This window comes from Elephantulus edwardii, unplaced genomic scaffold, assembly GCF_000299155.1.
Source record: "Elephantulus edwardii isolate Elephantulus edwardi_28Jun2011 unplaced genomic scaffold, EleEdw1.0 scaffold00079, whole genome shotgun sequence".
Taxonomy (NCBI): domain Eukaryota; kingdom Metazoa; phylum Chordata; class Mammalia; order Macroscelidea; family Macroscelididae; genus Elephantulus; species Elephantulus edwardii.
Genome location: NW_006399829.1, coordinates 3,279,753 through 3,305,483, shown reverse-complemented (window position 1 = coordinate 3,305,483; position 25,731 = coordinate 3,279,753). Strand labels below are relative to the sequence as shown.

Here is a 25,731-nt window from a genome sequence, read left to right as displayed (position 1 = left end):
ATTTATAGAGATTTTGGATTTCCATTCACTCATTGTTGCACTTTTTTCTCTACCCCCCACCCAAAGGACTGATTTTTTAAAATAATTTTTTTGTTTTAATTGTGATTTTAACAAATGTTTACAGAAAAGTTAGATTTTCATTCATTCACTGTTGCACTTTTTACCCCCTCTACCTCTTTTCCCCGTCCCCAAGTTGACTTTTTTTTAGTTTATTTACAAAATTCTAATACATTGTTTTTGAGAACAGATTCTTCCAATTTAACTCACCCATCAAATTGTACAATCCCATGATTAATCCCCTCCTCGCCCTGCACATCCTCATCCCTCTGCTTCCAACCTCTCCCTGCCTTGGATCCTTAGACTCATTCTACAATAATGGTTTTATTTGTCCTTGTGAGACTGAGTTAGTTCACTCAGCATAATGCTCTCCAGTTCCTCCCAAGTTAGGTAATAATTTACAAAGTTATTGCTTCTGTGTGCTGCATAGTATTCCATTGTGTGAATGTACCATAATTTCTCAATCCGTTCGTTTGTGGTTGGACATTTGGGCTGTTTCCATGTTCTTGCGATGGTGAATGCTGCTGCTATGAACACTGGTGTTCTGGAAGGAAATCACCATATTGCAGCCCTTTCTTCCAAAGCATCTCTGAGATGGAGAGACAGAGAGTGCATGCACTTTGGCTGCATAGTTCTATCTTCAACTGGTTGTGCTATGAGCTTAAGTGGAGCTGCACCACAACCCAAAAGGTAGTGCTTGTCCAGCAATCGAATCTACCAGCGGCTCTGGGGGAGGGAGGTGGGTTATCTCCTTTCACATGAAAACCCGCTGGAGAGTCAGCTACGGTCAGGTTTCGAGTCAAGGGCAATGAGGGACAGAGAGAGAGAATGCTTGACAGATTGTTGGGCTTTCTAACAAATGGATGGAGGTTTGAATCCACCAGGCTCTGTATGTGAGAAAAATGAGCAGTCTTCTGCCATTAAGATTTATAGCCTTGGAAATCCAGTGGAGAGGGTCTTAACTAGAATCAACTTAATAGCAACGGACACACACACACACACACACACACACACACACACAGAGACAGAGAGAGCGCAAAACTTGCAAGAGCTGGAATGTGTGAGAAGAAATTTGTTAACAAAGGAAAAGATAAACATTTTCCACTAAAGTGATTATTTTATCAGCCCAATATTAACACTTGAAAGAAACACTGAAAATGTTTCTTTGCCTCCAAAGAGCACCCTAGCTGCACTTTTCCCAAGACATATCTGTTTGTTCTTTTGTCAGTTCATGGGATATTCGGTACTCTTCTCCAGCACCGCAGCTCACAGGCATTGCTTCTTCTTCTTCTTCCATCCTTATTCACTGGGCAGCTCCCTTATGTGCAGCAGGTGATTGAGAAGATTGAGAAGCCTGGATTAGGCACACTTTAGTCTTCAAACTGGCATCATTGCTCTTCAGCATTTTGGAGAGGTCCCTGACAGTGGACTTTGCTAATGCAGTATCTCTCCTGATTTCCTGACTGCTGGTACCAAGGGTGTTGACTGTGGATCCAAGCAAGATTAGATCATTGATAGCTTCATTCCTTTCTCAACTTGTCCTGGTGACTGTTGGTCCTGTAGTGAAAACCTCTATTTTCTTGATGTTGAGATGTAATCCATACTGAAGGCTGTAGTCATTGATCTTCTGCAGCAAGAAGATACTTCATATACTCTTCACTCTCAGCAAGTGTGTGTAATCTGCATAAGACAGGTATTGATGAGCCTGCCTCTGATCTTGATGTCACATTTTTCTTCACAGTATGGAGAGATGATACAACCCTGAAGTACACCCTGACTGATTTTAAACCATGCAGTGTTCCCTTGCTCCATTCAAACAACGGCTTCCGGCAAAGTATAGATTTCTCATGATTACAGTTAAGTGTTCTGGGATCCCCATTCTTAATGTTAGCCATAATTTCCTATGATGATTCACATAGTCAAATGCCTCTGCATAGTCAATAAGACACAAACAGACATGCTTGCTGTCAGGATCTATGTGACAAACCAAATAAATTTTTAAAATACTGACTCCTCCACTTCACCCCTTCTGTTACCCATATTGCAAACATGGAATTGTGGACAAATGCTCCCTGCCCTTCCCTGATCCCTGCCGCAGCCTAACAACTTCCAAAGGAAGAAGGAGTCACTGGTAAAGTCCAGCAGCCATTAATGGACCTGAGTGGAGCCAGTCAGGGGAGGCTGCCTGAGAAAAACAGTTCTGATGAGAAAAAATGTCACTGTCCTTGTCTGAAGTTAGCACTGTGCTTTTTAAATTATTTTGATGAGTTTCCAGAGACATCCATCAGGAGTCACTGAGGAAGGGAGAAGAAAGGGCAAGGCCATTTCAAGTCTGCTTGACTCCACTTTTTTTCTGTTGTATGTAGTGAGACTTACGTTATGTGTGTTTATGAAACAAAGGATTTCACAAAAGAGAGGAAGAAAATGAGTGAGAGGAAAAGTTTAAAATTTTCTAATGGAGACAAAGCGAGACCCAACGTTTGTGTGATTTATCCACTTCCCAGGAATGGAGGGGATAGTGCTGACTTGGAAAAACTTACCATGTTCATCTGGCGTCGTGACCTTCGTAAACGTGCCGTTGGGGCCCTCGCCGGCACTTGTGTACTGAGTGACCAGAAACTCATAGAAGGACTCTGGCTGCAGCTTGTCCACCACAAATGATTTTTGTTCAGGGTTGTTGATTTTGTATTTGCAAAATGCTGAATCACCTGTGACGGGGGGAAAAAGCAAGCTGGGGTTCAGGAAAAAAATTACCGAGTCTGACAGAGGTCTGGTGAAGAAATCAGGCACCAAAGCCCTGATGGTCTCTGTATTGTCAATGTTTTTAAATCAAATGAACATATAACTGTTCACACTGAGGACCTTGAGGGCCGTGGTGGTAAAATGTTCAGACGATGGCAGGAAAAACAAGACACCCATTTGAGCAACACCAGGGAGAGTTTTCAAGACATTTAAAAAGAAATTTTAAAAGTAAAAAGGCCAAGAAAAACACTTCCCAAGGGGCTGGTTTTCTTAAGAAGCTACTAGTGCTTCTAAGGGCTTCTAAAAACATCAGGCCACACTATTTTCCATGGAAACGAAAGTCTCAGTCCTCACTCTTGTTCAAGCTGAAGCTCTTACAATGATGGGAAGGCTGTCAATATGGTTAAAGGAAGTGACAGTATTAAATCGTACACTTGAAAAAGATGTTGAATTAAAACACTTTGAGATCTGTGTGTGTGTATATATATATACACACACACACATATATATACACACATATACACACACACACACATATATATACATACACACACACACACACACATATATATATATATTGTCATTGTTGTAATGTACCATCGAGTGAAACCTCCTCAAAGCTGACCCTGCAGTGAATATTCAGAGGCAGTAAACTTCAACTGCCATCTTTCTCCCTCTGCACAGTCGGTAAATTCAAACCATGGGCCTTTAGACTGATAGTGCCACTGTTTCTCAATGAGCCACCAGAATGTGTGTACACACACACACACACACACACACACGTTTATGTATACACATGTGTATGTATATCTATGCTTTGCTCCGTGGGAGAATGATGGGCAGTTTACAGCTGTGAAAACCTATTGCAGGGTCATTTATGAAGACTTTCTGACTCGAAAGTACTCAACAACAAAGATCTCTCTCTACACACACACACACACACACACACACACATTTCAACATTAAAGAATAAAATATTGGAAAAGATCACACAAGAAAGGAATTCAGCCTGGCCAGTTGGTGATGGTAGCATTTCTAATTTTTTACAATAATTACATCTTCAGAAAGCACACAAACCAAAACCACCAAGTCACCTGCACCAACAGTCCTTTTGAATCCAGGGGAGCACTTGTCCATCTTGGTTTTGAGATAGATGTAGTACCCTTTTATGAAGCCAGGCTGGGACTCAGTGGAGTGTTTCTTCCAACTCATAGAGAAGGAGTGGGGTGTCAAACTATCGATGATCACCAAAGGGTTGTCTGAAGGAGCTGGGAAAAGAAGTTGGGATAAAAGCATAGCCAAGATTTGGTAAATGGTCTCAAAACATTCATACAGACACAAAATACAACCACTGCTTCCAATGGTGAAGCCAGCTGAAGGTTTTTTTTGTCGCATGAAGGACTTTTTCTCTTTCTCTCCACTGTTCAACAGTTCGGAGGAGCAAGAAAGGACTTCAAATCCTCTTAATCAATGGCTGACCAGAGTGGCTAAGTCTTGGCATCAAGGTCACACAGCAGAGAGACTGAAGGTCCTTCTTTGATTTAACTCTTTAAGCCTTCTCCATCACTGACCATCTACTTTCCCACCATAAAGTCCTTTTCCAAGGACCAGATCCTCCTGATAAGATGCCCAAATGAGTGGAACCCTCGGGCCAATCTGATGTCAAGGACCTCTTTACAATATCAAAGAGCAAAGTTGTTAGTTTAAATATTAAGATACTCCTAACTCAAGCCATGGCATTTTGAATCACTTCATATACATGTAAAACCTCGACAATACACAGGAAGCTTTAAGAGCTGATGCTTTTGAATCATAGTGCTGGTGAAAAATATTGATTATGCAGTGAACTGCCAAAAGAAGAAACAAATATCTATCTTGGAAGAAGCATAATCCTGCTTTTTAGCACTTAAAGATGTCCTTGACAACAGATTTGCCCAATGCAACATATCTTTTGATTTTTTGACTGCTGCAAGTCAAGACTGTACATCCAGTTAAAATGCAATCATTGACAAATTTCATTGTTTCTCCATTTATCACTATGTTGCCTAATGGTCCAGCTGTAAGGGTTTTTCATGATGTTAAGGTGTAATCCATAGTGAAGGCTATCGTCTTTGATCTTCTCCAGAAAGTGTTTCAAGGCCTCTTCATTTCCAAAAAGCAAGAGTGTGGCATCTGAGTATCAGAGGAAGACTCAGTAGTCTCAATGTCACAATTATCTTCACAGAATCCAGATTCTCAAATTATCTGCTCAGTAAGCATATTGAATGTTGTTGTTGTTAGGTGTCTTTGAATCAAATATGACCCACAGCGACCCTATGAACAAAAGACCTGAACCCTGTCCTGTCCTGAGCCATCCTCACACTTCTTGACACACTAGAGCCCACTGCAACAGTTACTGTGTCAATCCACCTGGTTGAGGGTTTTCCTCTCTTTCACTGATCTTCAGGCTTTCCGAGAATCATGTCCCTCTTCAAGGAGCAGACCCTCCTGGCAACATGACTGAAATATGTGAGGTGAAACTTTATCATCTTTGCTTCCAAGGAGAACTCTGTCTGTACCATCTCCAAAACATACTTGTTTGTTCTTCTGGCCATCCATGGGATGTTCAGTGCTCTTCTCCAACACCGCAGGTCAAAGACATCAATTCTTCTGTTATCCTTATTCACTGTCCAGCTCTCAGATGCATAGCAATTGATAATTTTTTTAAATGTAATTTTTTAAAAACATGAACAGGTATGATGTAAAGATACAACCCTCCCTGGTACATACCTTCCTAATTTTAAATCCCTTTGTTCTGTTCCAATGATGGCTTCTTGGTTTATGTACATGTTCCACAGGAACTCAATTAAGTGCTCTAGAATGACTATTCTTCTCAATGTTATTAACAATTTATTGTTATCCACACAGTTGATTATCTTTGTATAGTCAATAAAACAGAAGAAAATGTCTTCCCAGTATTCTCTGCTTTCAGCCACGTTCCATCTGACATCAGCAATGGCATCTTTTGTTCCATGGCCTCTTCTGATTTCAGCTTAAATTTCTGGTGGTCCACTGTTGATACAGTGTCCCAGATGTTATTTAGTAATCTTCAGCAAGGTTTTATTTGTTTGAGAAATTAATTATATTGTTTAATAATATTATATTCTGTTGAATCATCTTTTTTCTTTTTAAATGGGCACAAATAAGGATCTCTTCTTGCTAATTGGTCTGGTAGCTGTCTTTCATATTTATTGGAAAAGACTTGTAAGCATGCCCAAGATACTGCACTTCTTTGCTGAAATACAGCAATTGATATTCAATCAGTTCCTTTTTTCTAGTATCTTCCATGAAGCTTGGACTTCTTCCTTTGATACCATTGATTCTTGATGATACTACTTTCTGAAATGGTGTGTGTCAACCAATTCTTTTTGGTACAGGGTTCTGTGTATTCCTTCATATTCTTTTGATGCTTACTGCGTCTTTCAATATTTTGCCCATAGTATCTGTGAGTATTACAATTCATGACTTGAATTTTTTTCATTTATAGTTAGACATTCCTCATAGTAAATGATGGTGATTCAGATAGGGCATATGAAACGAGGGAGAGAGAGAGAGAGAGACAGAGAGAGAGAGAGAGAGACAGAGAGAGAGAGAGAGAGAGAGAGAGAGAGAGAGATTTAGTATCTGTGGCTGTAGGCTGTAAGATACTGGAAGATAAACCTCATTTTCTAATTGAAAAAATCTTACAACTAATCCTAAATATTCATCAACAGGTGATGGTGCCTATGACGACCACAAGATCCTTTCCAATCTTCAAAATGACAGGCTGAAGTTGTTAGAAGCCATCAAGTCACCGACCATGCACAGTGATCCTGTGAACAACAGGACAGAACCTGCCCTATCCCGTTTCGTCCTCATGATCTCGGTCCTGTAGAGACTGTGGCCTTGACTATGTATGTCAAATCATCTCGTTGAGGGTTTCCCTCTCTTTCCCCAGGCCTCTATTTTTCTCAGCATCTCCCACCCCAAGGGCCAGATCCTCCTGACAAAATGGTCACATTTGGTGAGAAGAAGGTGCACCATCCTTACTCCTCAGGAGCACTTCTGTTGCTCCTTTAAGCTAGATTTGTTTGTTCTTTTGGCATTCCATGGGCTATTCAGTACTCTTACACAACACCACAATTTAAAAATCAATTCTTCTTCAGTCTTCTCTATTTTTTTTTCTTTTTTTCCAAATTTCAAATGCACAGGAAGCAACTGACAATACCATGGCCTGGATTGGGAGCACCTTAGTCTTTAAACTGACATCATTGCCCTTTGGCTCTTTGAAGAGTTCCTTGGTAGCATATTTGGTCAATGTAATTCATGTCTTTTGATTCATTGACTGTTGCTACATGTGTATTGACTGTGGATTCAAGCAAAATGAAATAGTTGACAATGTCAATCTTTTCTTCACCTATCATGTTTCCTAGTGGCCCAGTGGTGAGGATTTTTGTTGAGATGTAATTCACGCTGAAGGCTATAGTCTGTGATCTTCTGCAGTAAGGGCTACAAGTCCTCTTCATTTCCTGGAAATAAGACTGTGTCATCTGCATAACAGAGGCTACTGCTGAGTCTTCCTCATCCTGAAGTCACTTCAAAGTGTGGCATCAGGAAAGGGACATGGTTGAGTAACAAAAAGCAGCTTATTGTGTAAGCGCTCATTTTTATTGCAAAGGCATCTCTCAATTCACTGCTGTTTTTATGTACAGAGAAAGGATTACCAGGACTACTCATAAAATATTAACTCTAAACAGTTTTCACTGGGTGGTAAAATTAGCAGTGATTTTTCCTTTTTTTTTGCCTACAATTTTACAAACCATATCCATTAAAAGTGTTTTGACACTTGTATGATTGAAACAAGATGAAAAGGCAACTGCCAGAATAAAGGGGAAAAGGATAGTTACACAAAATATGGAAACTGTCAGAAATTCCGAGCTAAGAGTCCATGGGATGTTCTACCCACGGGATATACTCAAGGTTGTCAACTTACCCAGCTCCTGGGAGTAGCCTGTTTTTTTCTCTATTAAAGAAGCAGTATACGTTGTAGATATTTCATAAATTCTGAAGTTGTATCTCACTCCTGGAGTAAAAGCATCTAGAAAAGAAAAGTCAACTGAGTTTCAAAACCACAGGGTCACAATCTCTTTCTGAAAAGAGAATGACGAGTTTCTGTGTCCACAATGATTTCATTCTCAGAACTCTTATGCACCAATAACAGCATCTTCTTTCCTTACCTTAGGCCTGGACCCCATCACCTTCCACTACCATCTCCACTCCAGCCAAAGGGACTGTCTTGCCCTCTACTGGCTAAGACCTTTCTTCACCTTCCACTACCATCTCCACTCCAGCCAAAGGGATTGTCTTGCCCTCTACTGGCTAAGACCTTTCTCTCAAACATTCTGCACTCACAAGTGTGCATGAAACTGTGTTCAGGGTTAGACCACAGTGCAATGATTTCAATGCCTCCCTGAACTTCTAATCCTCCTGTGGGCACTTGCCTTCCCTCTTCTCACTCAAAGCTGAGCCTCTGGATGCTTTGCTTCTGCTCCCTGACTTTCCCTGGATGCTTCTGCTCATGGAAGTACCTAGTTCCCATCATTCCAATAGACTTGCGCTTGCCAAGGATTCCACCAAGCTCTCACCCTCCACCCCCAAGGATGATGCAGTATCAAGCCACTATCACCTTCTGGGTGCAGACTATTCCAGACTTTTCTCTTGGGCCCGGCAGCAGGCACCACTAGCCCCTCTGCCCAATTCCTTGATTTTGCTAAATGCCAGTTACCAGTGAGTAGATGTCAGCTCATGGCAGCCTCACGGGTGCTAGGGCCGAACTGTGCTCCACAAGGCTTTCATGTTGATTTTTCACTGACTACCAGGCCTTGCTTCCAAGAAACCTCTGGGTAAGCTCAACCTTTCAGATACTGGCCAAGTGTGATAAGTATCTGCACAACCTAGGGACTGACTCCTTGGTTAACTCATTGTTAGGTGTCTCCAAGTTGGTTCCAATTGTAACCCTGTAGGTTCCTGGGCCATCCTCACAATCTTGTTGTACTTAAGCCTACTGTGGGAGCCACTGTGTCAGCTCATCTCACTGAAGACTTTTCTCGCTATCCTCCACTTTAACAAGCCAGGTGTCCTTCCCCAGAGACTGGCCCTTCCAGCTAACATGCCCAGCGTCGAGAAGACCAAGTCACACTGTCCTTGCTTCTAAGGAGCATTCTGGCTGCAATTCCTCCAGGGCAGACTGCTCCCCTCTTCTGGCAGTCTGCAGCTAACCCAGCAATCGTCACATTAGCTAATCCAAGGTGAGAGGTGGGAGTTCAAGTTCTACATTATTTGACTGAACTTAAATGGAGCTGATGATTAACTCGAAATATCACCTAAGTCCATCTCCTCTGCTGTCTTTGCAAAAGCTCTCCGGACAAGCGCTGAATACAATCCATGCAATCTGCTTCCCAAAAAAGTCACAGTCAGGAAAATTCTGCAGCATGTGTTCCACCATGATACACACTGATTTAGAAGGGGGAAAATACACACTCATAGAGCCACGGAAAACTCACCCCAGCCTTCGACCTAGATATTCTTTAAATGTCAACACTTATAATACCACATTATAAAATTATAATCTCCTATTAATAATAATAATGTGAGATTTGTGATTTCAACAATATTATCTCATCTAGGTCCAGAAATCCCAGTCGAAACTTCTCAAATAGGATGAAGCCAGACGGTGACGGGGAGGGATGTTACCTGAGCTGATGACGGCGCTTGTGGTGTTGGGGCCTAGTGTCCACCACCGGAGACCACAGAGCGACTCTCTGGGCCGGTCACACCACTCCACAACATAGCCCGTGGCCTTTCTGGAATGAGGCCTCCAAGACAGTGCAATCCCGGCCTCTGTGCCTATAACTCTCTCCTCTCCAATCTCTTCTGAATAAAACAAACAGAGCAATGCTTCAGATTGAATCAACATTACACGTGTAGAAAGGCAAGAGGGTGAGGAAGACCCTCAACTAGGTGGCCTTAAATAGTGACTACAGCAATGGGCTCGAGTGTGTCAGGAAGTGTGAGGCCGGCACAGGATAGGACAGGGTTCAGATCTGTTGTTCATAGGGTCACTATGAATCATACCCAACTCAATGGCACTGAAGAAGAAAATTTCTCTTCTTCTGTCATTCTTAGTCACTGTCCAACTTTGAGACGCACAGCAAGTAATCAAGAAGACCAGGCTCAGATCTATTGTTCACAAGGTCACAGCTGACATAACAACAAAAACATACACTGCACCATCTAGCTGTCACTGCAACCGATCTCTTCTAACAGCTCTCCCAAGAAGGCATTAACACCAGCAGTACATTTAGGGTTCCAGTTTCTCCACAACCTCGCCAGCATTTTTCCTTGATGTTTTGTTAAATTTTGCTCTTCTGACTGGGATGAGATGATATCTCATAGCTGTTTCGATTTGCATCTCTCTTAGAGCTAGGGATTATGAACATTGCTTCATGTGCTTGTTGGCCATCTGAATGTCTTCTTTGGTAAAGTGTCTGTTCATATCCTGTGACCATTTTTCAATTGTATTATTTACCTTTATTTTGTGGTGCTCAAGTAATTTATGAATTCTAGATATAAGTCCCTTATCTGACATGTCATTACCAAATACTTTTTCCCAGTCTGTGGCTTCCCTTTTTACCCTGGTGGAGAAGTTTTTGGATGTGCATAGGGATTTGATTCTTAGAGGCTCCATTCATCTATTTTATCTTCTCCTGGTTGTAGAACCAGCAGTACATTTAAATGTAAAATTATTTCCTTCGTATTATGGTTACAACAAGAGTCCAGAATGAAGGTTGCTTAGTTCAGTGTACTCAGTGGAGGGGGGGGAGGGATTGTATACCAATGAAATAATTTTTCTTTTACTTTTCAAAGAGAAGAGTGAACTGGCGGGGAGGGGTAGGCAGGGAGGAAAATGCAACAGTGAATGAATGGAAATCCAAAATCTCTGTAAAGGTTCATTAAAATTAATTAAAAAAAATAATTTCCTTCGTTCTCAACTTGAGTACAACTGGCAGCTTCATGACAGATGGAGAAGACACTGAGACCCTTCTTGGTTCCACAGTTAACACTCTTGGCACCAGGAGTCAGGAAGTCAAAAGAAGAACTGCATTGGGAATGTTGGCTGTCAGGGACCTTTCTAGAGTACTGAAGAGCAATGATGTCAGTCTAGAAACTAAGGTGTGCCTGATCCAGGCCATGGTTTTCGCAATTACTTGCTATGTCTCAGAGAACTAGACAATGACTAAGGATGACAGAAGAATTAATGCATTCACGTTGTGGTGTGGTAAAAGAGTGTTGAATATACTCTGGACTGCCAGGAAAACAAACAGGTCAGTCCTGGAGAGGGTGAAACCAAGTTGCTCTATGGATGTAGGCAAAATTTTGAAGCTCCGTCTCACATACTCTGGGCATGTGGCCAGGAGGGAGCAGTTCCCAGAGAAAGGCATTATTCTTGGAAGAGTGGAGGGACAGCACAGGAGAGGAAAACCCAGGATGAGATGGACTGGCTCAGTGACTGGAGATGTGAGATTGTGTCTGTCAGAGTCAGTGAGACTGGTTCAGGATAGGGAAGGATTCAGAGCTGTTTTTGTACACAGAGTTGCTATGAATCGCAGGCAACTCGATGGTACACAACAACAACAACATCACTTCTGCCTTGTTTGGTCATTCAAGGCCAAAAGATTAGTCACTTATCTTATCTGAGGACGTTTCCCCCCCTATAATTTTGTCAAAAGTCCACTCAAAAGTTGTTGCTAGTTCCTATGATCAAGGGAAGTGTTAATATGATCTTTATATACAAGGAAGACTCACATCCCGCACACAAACAGCACAACCAAAACCAGATGCCACTGAGCCACCTCTGACTCATGGTGGCCGTGTGTGAGTTAAAAGTCCATATGGTGTTCAGTGGTGGGTTTTCAGATGTGGATTGCCAGGACTTTCTCCTGAGGCACCTCTGGGTATACTCAGCCACGGATGTTCTGCTTGGCAGCCAAGCACGTTATCTTTGCACCTCGCTTGCACAATGAATGCAGTTCATTATTCATAAAGAATATTCCAAACATGTCAGTACCATTTGTAATGCTTTGTGAGGGTCATTTGCTGGTGCTGCACTTATTTGAACATTTCTGGGTTACTTTCTCAAATACGCTCAAGAATGCCCAGGGCAGAAGTGACCTCTTCCCACACAGGATCTCCTCCTTGCCTCACTGGGCCATCCCTGCTGGAATCCTGGCCCCACAGGAAATGACTCACAGCTTTTCAGCGGCTAACATCTATCTTTCCAAACTGTTTGGTTCTTTATCCTACAAGGGAGAGAATATGAAGAATCCAAAACTCACCGTGTCCAGAGTTGCTGGGGATGACGATTACCGCAGGGGGAGACAAGCCCACGCTGTTGTTGGCCGTGACGCAGATCTGGTAGGGGTGCTGCTGGGGCAGGGTCAGGTCTCTGTGAGTAATCAGCGCAGGAACAGAGTGGAGCTCTGATCTCGAAGGTTCGCTCAGACTTTTCACAGTGATGTTATAAAATAAGATCTTCCCATTTGCATGAAATTTAGGTAGTGGCTGGGAAAAAAGGAAAATACCAATAATCACTTCAAAATAGGTTTACCCTCATAAGGATGTGTGCATAATGACACTTCTACCTTTCAGTACTCTGACACCTTCCTCAGAAAGACTGATACATACATGCAAATGCACACAGCCCTCAGCGTGACGGCAGGCATTCTAATCTAAAACCACAGACCTGGGCAGAGAAGGAGGGGCCTGAGGGATAAGCTGACTCCAATACACATATATACAGAAGGATGGCCAAGCGGGAAAGCAAGGGAAGGGTAACTCTGCAGTCTGGGGAAGATGAACTTGGGGTGGTGGTGGGGGTAACAGCTGAGGGAAGGAGAGTAAGTAGACAGAGTCCACTCTCAGACTTCGGTTTAGGGTTTTCATCTCGTCCAGCTGTACCCCTCCCAAAACAGAGAGGCCTCATTTCTTCTTCTAGACAAGATGCCAGACTACAGAGAATTCCCTTCCCTAACAGCTTCAGCTCCAATCTCCAGGGCCTGTTCCCCAGCCCCTACCTTCAGAGGACCCAGGGGGTACACCCTAAGACAGGAAACTGGCTGGGAGTGATGGTCTGTTCGGGGCTGAGAGTATGGATAGAACTTGACCACAGAGATCTCTCCTTAGGTGGGACATAGGCGGGAGTGGAAAAGACGAGGGGGTGAATTGGGATGAAAGGCCAACCCCCAGTGTCATCTTCTTTAGAATACAACTGAGGAATCCAAGAATTCTGAATACAAACCTTGACTCAGCTATTATGAAGATTCAGGCATATTAGTCACAACGAAGGTGAAGGGTGAAAGGATTCATTATACTTTGTTAGCTTAGACCATTACTTTTAAGATAAGCATTGTACACAGAAAGCCAGATTCTGCAGAGGTGTATTTGCTGGTTTGGAGTTGAGATTAGGGTGTGGCTCTTGCTCACAATAGGGTGTGAGATGATGGGGTTTGGCCTCACCTTTAAAAAAGGCTTTTGGGCTGGTTTTTGTGGATCTCCCGAATAAAACTGGCTTGGAAGCTGGAACAGTATCCACCTCCAATAATAAAAAAAAAAAAGCTTGCCTTCCAGAAACACTATGAACTTGGAGAAAAGATGAAAGTTTTGTGTTCAAGACTTTGGTTCATAGGGTCGCTATGTGACGTCTACGATTCTACAGCTCTTAACAAAAACAACAACACAGAGACTTGTACATCAATGTTCACAGCAGTATTATTCACTATCACAAGAACATGGAAACAGCCCAAATGTCCAACCACAATGGAATGGGCTGAGAAATTGTGGTACATTCACACAATGGAACACTATGTAGCATGCAGGAGTAATGATGTTGTAAATTACTATCTACCACGGCAGGGACTGGAAAGCATTATACTAAGTGAACTAACTCAGCCTCATAAGGACAAATACTGAATAAGACCATTATAGTAGAATGAGTATGAGGATCCAAGCCAGGGGTGCTGAATCATAGGGTCACATAATTTGATGGGTGGAGGGAGAGATGGGTAAACTAAAACTGAAAGATCCGGTATAAAAATCAATATATACGAATATTATGAGCTTTGTATGTAAACCAGTATAAAATAAAAAAGAAAAGAAGCAAATAAAAGATTATGTTTTAACAGAAAACAAAAGCATTGTAAAGATTTAGATATTTATTACTTTTTAATATTAATACGGGGTCCTCCACTGATACATATACAGGGAGCTCTGGTGGAAAGGAGGTGCATTACTAACACAAAAGAACAAGGCTCAAATCCACCAGCTGTTCCACAGAAGAAGGATGGACAATCTCTTCCCATGTGATTTAGCCTCTGAAAACCCACAGGGTCATCTATGAGTCGATTCCAACTTGACAGCACACAACCACCACCACCACCGACACATCCTGGTGTCCAAAAGCTTCAAATGGGCCTGAGAAGTCCCCACTATGAGGACTCAGGAGATGGGTCATCACAGATGTGGTAGATTCACTCAACAGATGTCTGGGCAGAGGCAGAATACCCAATGAACAAGACAAGTTCATGCCTGTTTAAGCTTAGTAATTCAAGTTTAAAAATAGCTGTACTGACTTTATAACCTTTTTGCACCATCAGTGAGATCTCGACCATAACTGTGGTGCAGGATGGGGCAGGGTTAGATTCAGTTCTATACAGGATAGGGCTGCTCTGGGTGGGACTTGACATGACAACCCCTAACAACAATAGAGACCTCTGGTGGCCTAGCAGTAAGAAGCTGCACTGCCATCTTGAAGGCACACAGTTCAAACTCACCAGCTACCCCATCAGAGAAAGATGGGCATTCTCCTCCCATGCTATTAACTGCCTCTGAAAACCCACCGAAGGCTCAGCTATGGCTCTATCCTGACTCTACGGTACACAACAACATCGTAACAAACACGCGAAACTCCTCTCTAAAGATTAATAAGTAACACGAGCTGGACAAGAGGCTGTGGTTCTCTAGGAAGGTCTATGGGGTTGGGGGAGAAATCAATCCCAGCTAGATCTAGAAGCCGAATCTGTGATGTGGTGACAAAAACATGAAATCAATCACCACTGATGATTAAGTACAAGTCATCCAGCAATCTCCTTGCTTACTGGACAATATGACATTGTGTCCAAGCAATGGGTCTTGAACAAATTGTGGGGATTCACAAACCAGGTAAGAAGTTCTACTCAAGGCTGTACCAATACCCATGGTTTCACAAGGAAAGCTAGAATACCAAGCAAATCCATGTTTGGGGCCTGGGCACCTTACCTTCCAGAACAACTTCACTTTATAACCGTCTGGCCCTGATGTCACGAGTCTCCATACATCAGGCGCCACCGAGGGAGCTGAAATGAATCAGAGGATAGTTCTCAGTAACAGCACCTGTGCACACAGAGTACCCCGTTCACCCCTTCTCTAGCTCACTCAAGGAAACGACAAGAGCCTGTATGACCTGAAGACCTTCTTGGTCACCATGGTCTGACCCATAGGACTGAGCAGAGTTTTGTCCTGAAAGTCATGGAGACCCAAGGTTCGATTTAACATCAGCTATTGCAATTGCTTGCTATTCATGAGAGAGTTGGACAATGAATGACTAGGGATGATAGAAAGAGAACTGATGATACCTTTGAGCTATGGTGCTGGGGAATAGTGTTGAATATACCATGGACTGCCAAGTTCGTCCTACAGAGGGTGAAGCCAGGCTGCTCCTTGGAAACAAGGATTTTGAGGCTTTGCCTGACATACCTTGGGCGTGTTGTAAGGAGGGACTGGTTCTTGGAGAGGGATATCATGCTTGGAAGGACAGAGACGGAGAAAGAGAAGGACAGAGATGGAGAAAGAGAGGGAGACTATCGAGGAGATGGATTAATGCAGTGACTGGGTTAATGAGTGTAGGTGTATCAGAGATAGTAAAGTTGGCACAAGTAGAGCAGGTTTCAGGACTATTGTACATAGGGTCCCTATGAGTCATGAGTGACTCAATGACACATAACAACAACAATCACTGACATACTGAGCAAGGTGATGACTGTGACCCAATCCATCAGCTGGGCTCACGTGGGTCAGAGATGATGGGCTGGCACAATACAGACCTGTTGTTCACAGGGTCACTGTGAGTCAGACTTGACAGCACCTAACAACAACAACAACAACATGACCAATAGCATCCTAACTGAGGCATGTTTTTCACCTTTCCACTGAGTAGCATTGCTTACTTTTCTCTGTTGCTAAGGACTGTCCAGTCAGCTCCAATAAACAACACAAAACCCCACCCAATCCACCAGCACCCTCACAACTGATGGCTCAATGATGAGGACAATGAGAAAATCAATACAGCTATTTTAACATTTTGAAAAGGTCTTTTAGTCATCACTTGTTGTTGCTGTTAAGTGCCATTGAGTTGTAGATGACTCATAGAGGCCCTATGAATGAAAGACCTGAACCCTTGTATGACTTTCATCCTTTCTCCAAGTTCATAGGGTTTCCGGAGGCAAGCTTTTGTGGAAGTGGATGCCACTTCTGCTTCTAAGCTTGTTTTAATCTGGGAGCTCCACCAAACACTGTCCACCATGGGTGACCATTATTGCATTTGACATATCAGTGTCACAGTGTTAAGCATCATAGAAAACACAAGTTATCTCTGTACAGCAAATGAACAGACCAGGGCTATACCACCTAGAAGAATGTTTAACCAAAAACAATTAAACCCATGGCTCTCCCCACTCAAAAGTGCCTGTCTGGGAGCATTCCGTTGTTTCCCCAATTTTCAACTGACTTTAAGAACCAAGGCATGGTTCAAACTCCATGAGGTCCATCATACCACATTCCTCCATAATCAAGCATTCCCATTGGCTCTCACCACCCAAAAGCACCCATCTGGGAGCATAACCTACTACATAAAATTTAACCATGGTCTGTTTTTACAAAAATGAGTTAAAAAATACTATGCTTATTCCATTTCATTAACTCCTGTGACCCATTAATATGTCAATAGAGGGCTATGTAACTTTTCATATGTTAATTATGACATATGTTAAATATGTCAGTCAGAACATACGCTTGCTCCATGGATCCTAAAGGTCCATGTTCTACACGTAACTCATATTGAGAACACAGCCAAAGCAACCAGAGTGCAACCAGTAGGATAACTTGGATGCTTATTTAAAATATTGTGAAAATACTACTAAAATGGGTACATTTTTAAAAAGTTGACAATTCATAATTTAATATGATAAATTCTGCAGTTACGGACCTCTCCAAATTATTGAGGGGTAATGATGTCAGTTTGAGGACTACAGTGTGTCTGATTCAGGCCACAGGCTTTCACTTTCACTTGCTATGCATCTGAGAGCTGGACAATGAGTAAAAATGACTGAAGAAGAAATGATGCCTTTGAACTCAGATGTTGGAGAAGAGCACTGAACATCCCATGGATGGCCAAGAGGACGAATAGGTTATGTCTTGTAGAGGGTGCAGCCGGAGTGCTCTCTGGAGGCAAGAATGATGAGGCTTCACCTCACTTACTTTGGGCTTGTTGCTAGGAGGTGCTATTCCTTGGAGAGGGACATGATGCTGGGAAGGGTGGAGTGTCAGCAATGGAGAGGAAGGCCCTCAACCAGGTAGACTGACTGCTGCAATGGGCTCTCGGTGTCAGGAAATGTTAGGTTGGCATAGGATAGGACAAGGTTCAGATCCGTTGTTGTTCATAGGGTTGCTATGAGTCATACTCAACTTGGCAACACCTATCAACAACGGCAATATGATAAATTATCAGTGATGTAAAGTTTTCTACACTTGGAAGTCTGTCATGGTAAGAAGACTTGCACTTGACTAAATGAACAGCAAAAAAAAAAAAAAACCAAAACAAAAGAGAATTTACAACATGCTTAAGGTACAAGAAGTAACAGGATGTAACTCAATTCAAATCCACTGCCGTCGAGTCAGAACCTGCTCATAGCTGGCCCTCCATTAGGCCATAAATTGCACAGGAGGAGATGGTCCAACTTGATCCCACAGAGATGCTGGGGGATATGACCCACCAGAGAGAGGGTGTCTTTGGGACAGCAGTGCAACTCCCTAAGGACTATGTCACCAGAGTGCTCTATCAGGATGCTTATCAGGATGCTGTTGTTGTGTGCCATCAAGTTGCCTGTGACTCAGAGCAACTCTATGTACAACAGCTCTGAAACCTGCTCTATCCTGAGCCAAACTTATTGTCTCTGACACACCTACTACCATAACCCCAGTGACTGAGTCAGTTCATCTCATTGAGGGTCTTCCCCTCCTGCACTGTCCCTCCACCCTCCCAAGCATGATGTCCCTCTCCATCATCAAGGACTGGTCCCTCCTTACAACACGCCCAAAGTATCAGACGGAGCTCCAGAATTCTTGCCTCCAAGGAGAGCCTGTTTGTTCTCTTTGGCAGTCCTTGGTATATTCAATACTCTTCTCCAGCACCACAGCTCAAAGGTATCAATTCTCCTTCTATCATCTCTAGTCATTGTCCAGCTTTCTGACACATAGCATGCAACTACAAAACCCATTAACTGGATCAGGTGCACCTTAGTCTCCAGACCTACATCGTAGCTTTTCAGGACTCTGGAGAGGTCCCTGTCAGCAGACTTTCCCAATACAATTCGTCATATAAATGCTCAAAACACCAAAGTCACTGTTGTGGTGTTAATATGAAGCCAAGCTAGGAGAGGACTCACAGGTACTACTATCCCTGTGTGCCGGAGCCATAACAGAGTACTGGCTCCATGTCCAAAAGCTGGAACTCAAATTCTCCTCAGCCACCACATTTGTGAGCACGTTAAAATTTTGTCCTAGCTTTCTGAAAAGAATCTATAACATCTCCAATACAATTTGCATTTTTAAAGATAAAATCCTCATCTGAGAAAAGTTTTCCTTACTAAAGGTGAAAGTATTACAAAGTTTCTTAATACAATTTTTTAAAAAGACTTAATAAAAATACATGAAAAATACTAACATAGTTGCTAACACTATTGTTTGTAGGGCTTTTTACTGTTAGTTTTTATACGTATATATTTATTGTGATTTTTATGAAAATTTACAGAAAGGTTGGCTTTTCATTCATTCAGGGTGGCAGATTTCCCCCTGTCCCCTTTCCTTCCCCTAATCTGTCCTGCAATGCACCTCTTGTTCCAGAGTATTATCTTATATACAATGCCTAATCATACAGTGTTTGATGGAGCTCCCCAATTAAAACAAGCTTGGAAGCAGGAGTGGAATCCACTTCCAAAATACCTTGCTTTTGGAAACTCTATGAACTTGGAGAAATGATGCAAAGCATGCAAGTGTTCAAGTCTTTCGTTCATAAGGTCTCTATGAATCATCTACAACTCGACAGCACTTAACAACACCAACACCAACATATAGAGAGCTCTGTGGGCCTGGTGGATAGAAAGTTACACTACCAAGTCAAAGACTGATGATTTTAATCTGCAGCCCTCAAGCCTGGTTTTAATTGTTTTTGGTCAAACATTCTTCTAAGTGGTATAGCACTGGTCTGTCCTTTTGCTGTACAGAGGTGACTCTTGGTTGCCGTGACAAGTGATGCATCAAATGTGATAATGGTTACCCATGGTGGACAGTGTTTGGTGGAGCTCCCCAATTAAAACAAGCTTGGAAGCAGGAGTGGCATCCACTTCCAAAATAGCTTGAGACTCTATGAACTTAGAGAAATGATGAAAGTTATACAAGTGTTCAGGTCTTTTGGTTATAGGGTTGCCATGAATTGTCTACGACTCGACGGCACTTACAACAACGATGATATATTCCTGGTAGACAGTTCTTCCCCGACTCTGTTCCAATGCAATGTTCACTATCTACTCCATTCTCTTCCTCTTGTCTGTGTTTTTTTACCTTGTTTCAAAGCTTGGCCAGTAATTTTTTCATGTCTCCCTATTTTCTATTTTCTGACAATATAGAGTATCTTTAGAAATATGCTGTTTCCAAGAATTGAAATTTCATTAAGCACTAACTTTTAGTTAACATTTTGTACTCAACTTAATGCTAGCAAGAGATTTTTTTTTATCTACTACTGAAGTAGATTTCAAATTGATAAATAATTAAGCCACTGGTGAAGCCATACTCCAATTTCAACAAAAAGTTTTGAGTTAATTTTAAAATCACTACGCTTAACAAGAGTACTGTGCCATAGAGTCAAATGCGACATAAACTGTATGGTCTCTACTATGGTGTCCTAAGGGAGCTCTGTCCTTAGGGAGCTGTGACTCACAGCTAACCTACGAGACAGAGTAGAAAGTCCCATAGGCTTTCTCAGTTTGTAAACTGTACAGAAACGGATTACCCTTTTCTCCGTTAGTGTGGATTTGAACTTCTGACCTTTTGGTTAGCAGCACCTAGCTACTGTACCATTAGGGCACTTAAGTATGATTATATTATACATAAGTGGTCTATGGTAAGAAGCTGCACAGCAATCCGAATTGGCACAGTTCGAATTCCTAACTTATCAGCTGCTGTTAGAAAGAAGGGTGGACATGTGATTTACAGCCTCTGAAAACCCACTGAGGGTCAGCTATGAGTGGGTTCTGACAGCAAATAAGAATAACAACTCGGTATCAATTATCCAAAATAATATCAGTAGATATTTCATTTTTTTTCTCATCATCAGAAGTCACTTATGCTTATTACACAGTAACAGAAATAATTTAGTAAACACCTTACTCATTTTTTCCTAAATATGTCATTGAAGTTATAATGTCGCAATAAATATGCAAAATCAAATAACAGCCTCCAAAGCCCTCCACAAAACAGGATTATTTAAGTTAGAATTCTTTAATAAGGGGTGGGCAGGGAAGAAAGAGTGCAACAATGAATGAATGGAAATCCAATGTCTCTGTAAACTTTCATTAAAATAGAAAAAAAGATATTCAGCTGTTAAAATAATTCTTTAATAAAATTCCTTAATAAAATTTAATTATACTTGATAGTCAAGCACAGAAACTATTTTGGCAACTTAATGGTCAGAAAGAAAATGTACAATAGAAATAACACTGATGTTAAAGATCTGAAATGGCTGCTTGCCCATTCACATCTCATTAGGCACTTAATTTAGAGTTTAGAAAAAGATGATGCTTGGTCTTTGCATTAATATTTTTCTTTTAGTTTTTGGTACAACCAAAAGCTATGAGGTAAGCCACTTTCTTTCTTGTGGATCAGATTAGATCTGTGGGTTAAATGTCAAGAAGCTGAACTTACGAGCTTCAAGTGTGGTGAGTTTCTTCATACTCCATTCACTCCATTTCCAGAAATAGTTGCCATCAGCACAGCGCACTTGGACCAGATAATGAGTGTCAGGTTGCATTTCACTGAGAAGGCATTTACCTTTATCTTTCATGGAGACATTGTTCTGCTGCTTGGTCAAACAAACAAGCAAAACGCAAGGGATAAAAGAACAAAACAACACAAAACCAAAAAAATACAAGACAAAAAAGAGAGAAACAAGAGAACTGGTTAATCTGAAGATACAACAATTAGTTTCTTTTACCTAGAATAAATTGAGAAGCAAATGAGTCAAGAATTGTTGTTATGTGCTGTTATCTACAGCTCACAGCAATCTGACCAACAGCAGCTCTGAATCTTACCTCACCCTGAGCCAACCTTATCAACTCTGACACACTTGAGTTCATTGCTACAGTCACTGCATCAATTCCATCTCACTGAGGGTCTTCTCTTATGCAGATCTTCCTCCTTTCTAAGAATGATGCCCTTCTCCAAGGACTGGTCCCTCTTAACAACATGCTCAAAGCATGTGAGACACGGAGTTTCATCATCCTTGTCTCCAAGAGATTCCAACACCATAATCCAAAGGCATTGAATCTTCTTCCACCATCCTTAGTCACTGTCCAGCTTTTAGATACGTAGCAAGTGACTGAAAAGACCATGGAGTAAGAGAAAGAAATGGAGTATGTAACTAATTCCCTCCATGAACAACTATCTCCATTGGTAGGAGATTAGAACTGAATGGGGCCTGTCTATGTTGATTTACAATTCAATAAAAGTGTTCTCATCAAAAGGGGGTAAAATGAGGTGCAGAATTTCACAATCTCAAGGAATCTAGATTTTTCTGGAACAACCAAAGGTGGATGAATCTCCAAACTATTGCTTAGTGATAATCTTTACATTTTAAATCAAAAGTATCCTCAAGAGGTTTCTTCAAACCAGTTTAGGTCACTTAGTAAACAATGTCTGCCTCCATCATGCTCTTTCAAAGAATTAATTGTGTTGTTTGCCCTGAAGGTGATTCTGACTCATTGTGGCTTGACCAGACTTGACCCACAGATTTTCCTACCTGTGTTTCATTGACTATGCAAAGTTATTTGACTGTGTGGATCATAACAAACTGTGGCTGACTCTGAGAAGAATGGGAATCCCAGAACACTTGATCGTTCTAATGTGAAACATACTTGGACCAGGAGACAGTCGTCAGAACAGAGCAAGGGAACACTGCATGGTTCAAAATTGGGAAGGGCGTACGCCAGGGATGCATCCTATCTCCATCCCTTTTCAACCTATATGCAGAACAGATTATCCGGGAGGCTGGGCTCTATGAGGAGAAATGTAGGGTCAGGATTGGTGGACGATTTATCAACAGTCTGCGTTATGTGGATGACACAAGCCTGCTTGCTGAAACTGAAGAGGACCTGAAGCACCTACTGCAGAGTGTCAAGGACTGCAGCCTCCAATATGGATTGAGGCTCAATGTCAAGAAGACAAAGATTCTCACCACTGGACCAATTGGCAGCATCAGGATGGATGGGGAAGAGATTCAGATTGTACACAGCTTTAGTCTGCTTGGCTCCACAGTCAACAGTCTTGGCACCAGTAGCCAGGAAATTAAAAGGCGTATTGTCATGGGAAAGTCTGCTGTTAGGCACCTCTCTAAAGTACTGAAGAGCAATGGTGTCTCTCTGGAGACGAAGGTGCGTTTGATACAGGCCATGGTCTTCACAATCACTTGTTATGCATCAGAGAGTTTGACAATGACCAAAGAGGATAGAAGAATTGATGCCTTTGAGCTGTGGTGCTGGAGAAGAGTATTGAGAATACCATGGACTGCTAGGAAAACAAACAGATTCGTCCTGCAAAGGGTTAAACTGGGTGGCTCCTTGGAGGCAAGGATTCTGAGGCTCCATCTAACATACTTTGGACATGTTGTGAGGAGAGACTGGTCCTTGGAGAAGGACATCATGCTTGGGAGGGTGGAGGGATGGCACAGGAGGGGAAGGCCCTCTATGAGGTGGACTGATTCAGTGACTGGGATAATCGCGATGGGAGTGTCAGAGACAGTGCAATTGGCACAGGACAGAGCAGAGTTTAGGGCTGTTGTACATAAGGTCTCTATGAGTCGCAAGTGACTCGATGGCACATAACAACAACAACATAATCTAACAACAGGGTATCATTCAAAAAACCCATCAAACTCGATCATTGAGTCAATTCTCACAGCAAAGGGGAATGTGCATCTTTTTTGCATAGATACTGCTGGCAGATTTGAACTACCAGAGAGGAGGGCCTTTTGACTGATTAGCAGTGAGTGTAACATAGAATGGACTACCCCAGCAGGGCAGTGTTCTGTGAATATTTACAAGAGCAAATTTCTAAATCTTTCTTCTAAAGAAAGGCTCCTGGGTTCAAAGCTCCAGCTGGTTAGCAGCTACGTAGCTAACTGCTATGCTACGAGAGTGGGATCAAACTGACAATTAGTTAATCTGATAGTGTATAGGTGTCCTCAAGTAGAGTACAACTCATTACGACCCTATGAATAACAGATGAGAACTGTGTCCTACACTGTGTCATCCTCATCATCTGATACATTCTGAGCCCACTGCAGCAGTCATGGTGTCAATCCACCTGGCTGAGGGTCATGTTCTTTTGCTGACCCTCCACATTTCCACACATGAAGTCCCTTTCCAAGGAATAGCTTCTCACCATTCTCAAAATGCGTAAAATGACGCTTTCCCCAACCTTGCCACCAAGGAGCACTCTGGTTTCACTTTTACAAGAAATATTATTCTTTTGGCAGTCCATTCAACATGCTTCTCCAGTACTTTAACTAAAAGGTGTTGCTTCTTCTTCTGTCATTGTTATTTACTATCCAGCTCTCAGATGCAAAGCAGGTGACTGGAAAGACTACGTCTTGAATCAGATACACCTCTAACCTGTAGACTGATTTAACTGCTACTCAGGCCTTTGAAGAGGTCTATGACAGCAGACCTTCCCAATGTTTATAAGTCTCCAGCTCACCCCAGTGTTGTTCGTAAGATGAAATAGTTGCCAATTTCAATCTTCTGTGCATCTATTATGATGTTGCTCACTGGTGAGAATTTTTCTTTACTTGATGCTGAGATGTAATCTATATTGAAGACTGGAGTCCTCTGATCCTTTGCAGCAAGCCCCACAGATGCTCCTTGCTTCCAACAAACAAGGTTGTGCATGTGTCTCTTCTTTAATGTTACTTTCCTTCATAAAGTCCAGCTTCTCAGATGATTTGCTTGACATACAGATTGAACAGGTATGGATAGGTAACTTGGGGAGTAATTAGCCTATGTTAATAGGGAAGGAAGAATTTAAATTCAGTAAAGGAGGATAAAAAAGGTTACACAACTTGAAAAAACTGATCAAGGTCACTAAGTTGTACATTTAAATATTGCTGAATTGGTGGGTCCCCTGTGGTATACATATTCAATAAAACCGTAACAAAAATAAACTCTTTTTTTTTTAAAGAATCAATCAGAGATAATACTTCACTGGAAAGCCCATCAAGAAAAGAGCAAACCCTTTGAGGTAAGATTATTTCTTCTTCTGGGGAGAAAACAAATCTTTATGACTCTTTTCTGCGTTCTAAAAGTCTTAATTCTAAAAGGATTAATTTTGTGAACATTTTTAAGCAGATAACCCACATCATAGAAACCGATTCAGAATTGAGAGTTTCAATAAACATTCTTCCCCCAGAAGTCTCTCTGTCCTGGACAGACAGGATTTTTTGCAATTGGAAAACAAAGCTCTTACTTGTATCACTTGTCTGTCATGATGGAGTTGAACCTGACACAGAAACGTGGACTTAATCCCCAGGGGGCGCATCTTCCACGTTATGGTGGCACTTGTGGAACTTACGTTTTCAAGGAAGAGATCAAAGGGACTCAATGGGTGAACTGCCAGACAAGACAAAGAAAAAGAAAGGAAAATTCAAGCATGTATCTAAAAACTCTTTGATGAGTAGGTAGTGTATTTATTCATGTATTTATACAAGTGTTGTTGTAGATGGTCAAGAAAAGGCAGACAAAATCCAGGCTCACAGCCAAGATGGACTAAGTCAACTACGAAGCCATCCCTCTCGTGGACTCTGATGGAAATGAAACAAAAACAAAAGCAAGCACATTTTTTTTTTTAAAAAAAGTTAACTGGGGGAGGTGGAAAGAAGGTAGAGGGGGTAAAATGTGCAACAATGAATGAACAAAAATCGAACTTCTCTGTAAATGTTCGTTAAAATAAGAATTAAAATAACGTTTTCTTTAAAAAAGAAAAAAAATAACAGCACCTAAGCAGACTGACTATGGAGGGGAGTTACAACTTGGAGGAGCCATTGACGGCAGAAGGATTATAACAGAGCCCTGAGGATCAATGGGAGGACGACAAAGGAGTCAATGAATGAGAGGCCCACAGAAATGACCCAATCTGGATAAAAAGACTTTTCTTTTAAGTGCATAAAGACGTAGGGAGATAAGAAAACTCCCATAAACCTCCACTGGCAAGACTCTCCAT

At 41.8% G+C, this 25,731-nt stretch overlaps 1 protein-coding gene across 1 annotated transcript in view; it reads right to left on the bottom strand.

The window, feature by feature from the left end:
* Nucleotides 1-25,731, bottom strand: part of LOC102846668 (oncostatin-M-specific receptor subunit beta-like) — a 97,553-nt gene that overhangs the window by 4,658 nt on the left and 67,164 nt on the right. The window contains exons 7-14 of the mRNA XM_006889578.1: nucleotides 24,979-25,121; nucleotides 21,166-21,316; nucleotides 15,190-15,266; nucleotides 12,213-12,438; nucleotides 9,571-9,750; nucleotides 7,811-7,915; nucleotides 3,894-4,067; nucleotides 2,598-2,765 (exon numbers count right to left, since the gene is read on the bottom strand). Coding sequence (XP_006889640.1) covers nucleotides 2,598-2,765; nucleotides 3,894-4,067; nucleotides 7,811-7,915; nucleotides 9,571-9,750; nucleotides 12,213-12,438; nucleotides 15,190-15,266; nucleotides 21,166-21,316; nucleotides 24,979-25,121 — 1,224 coding nt within the window. The remainder of the gene's footprint in view (nucleotides 1-2,597; nucleotides 2,766-3,893; nucleotides 4,068-7,810; nucleotides 7,916-9,570; nucleotides 9,751-12,212; nucleotides 12,439-15,189; nucleotides 15,267-21,165; nucleotides 21,317-24,978; nucleotides 25,122-25,731) is intronic.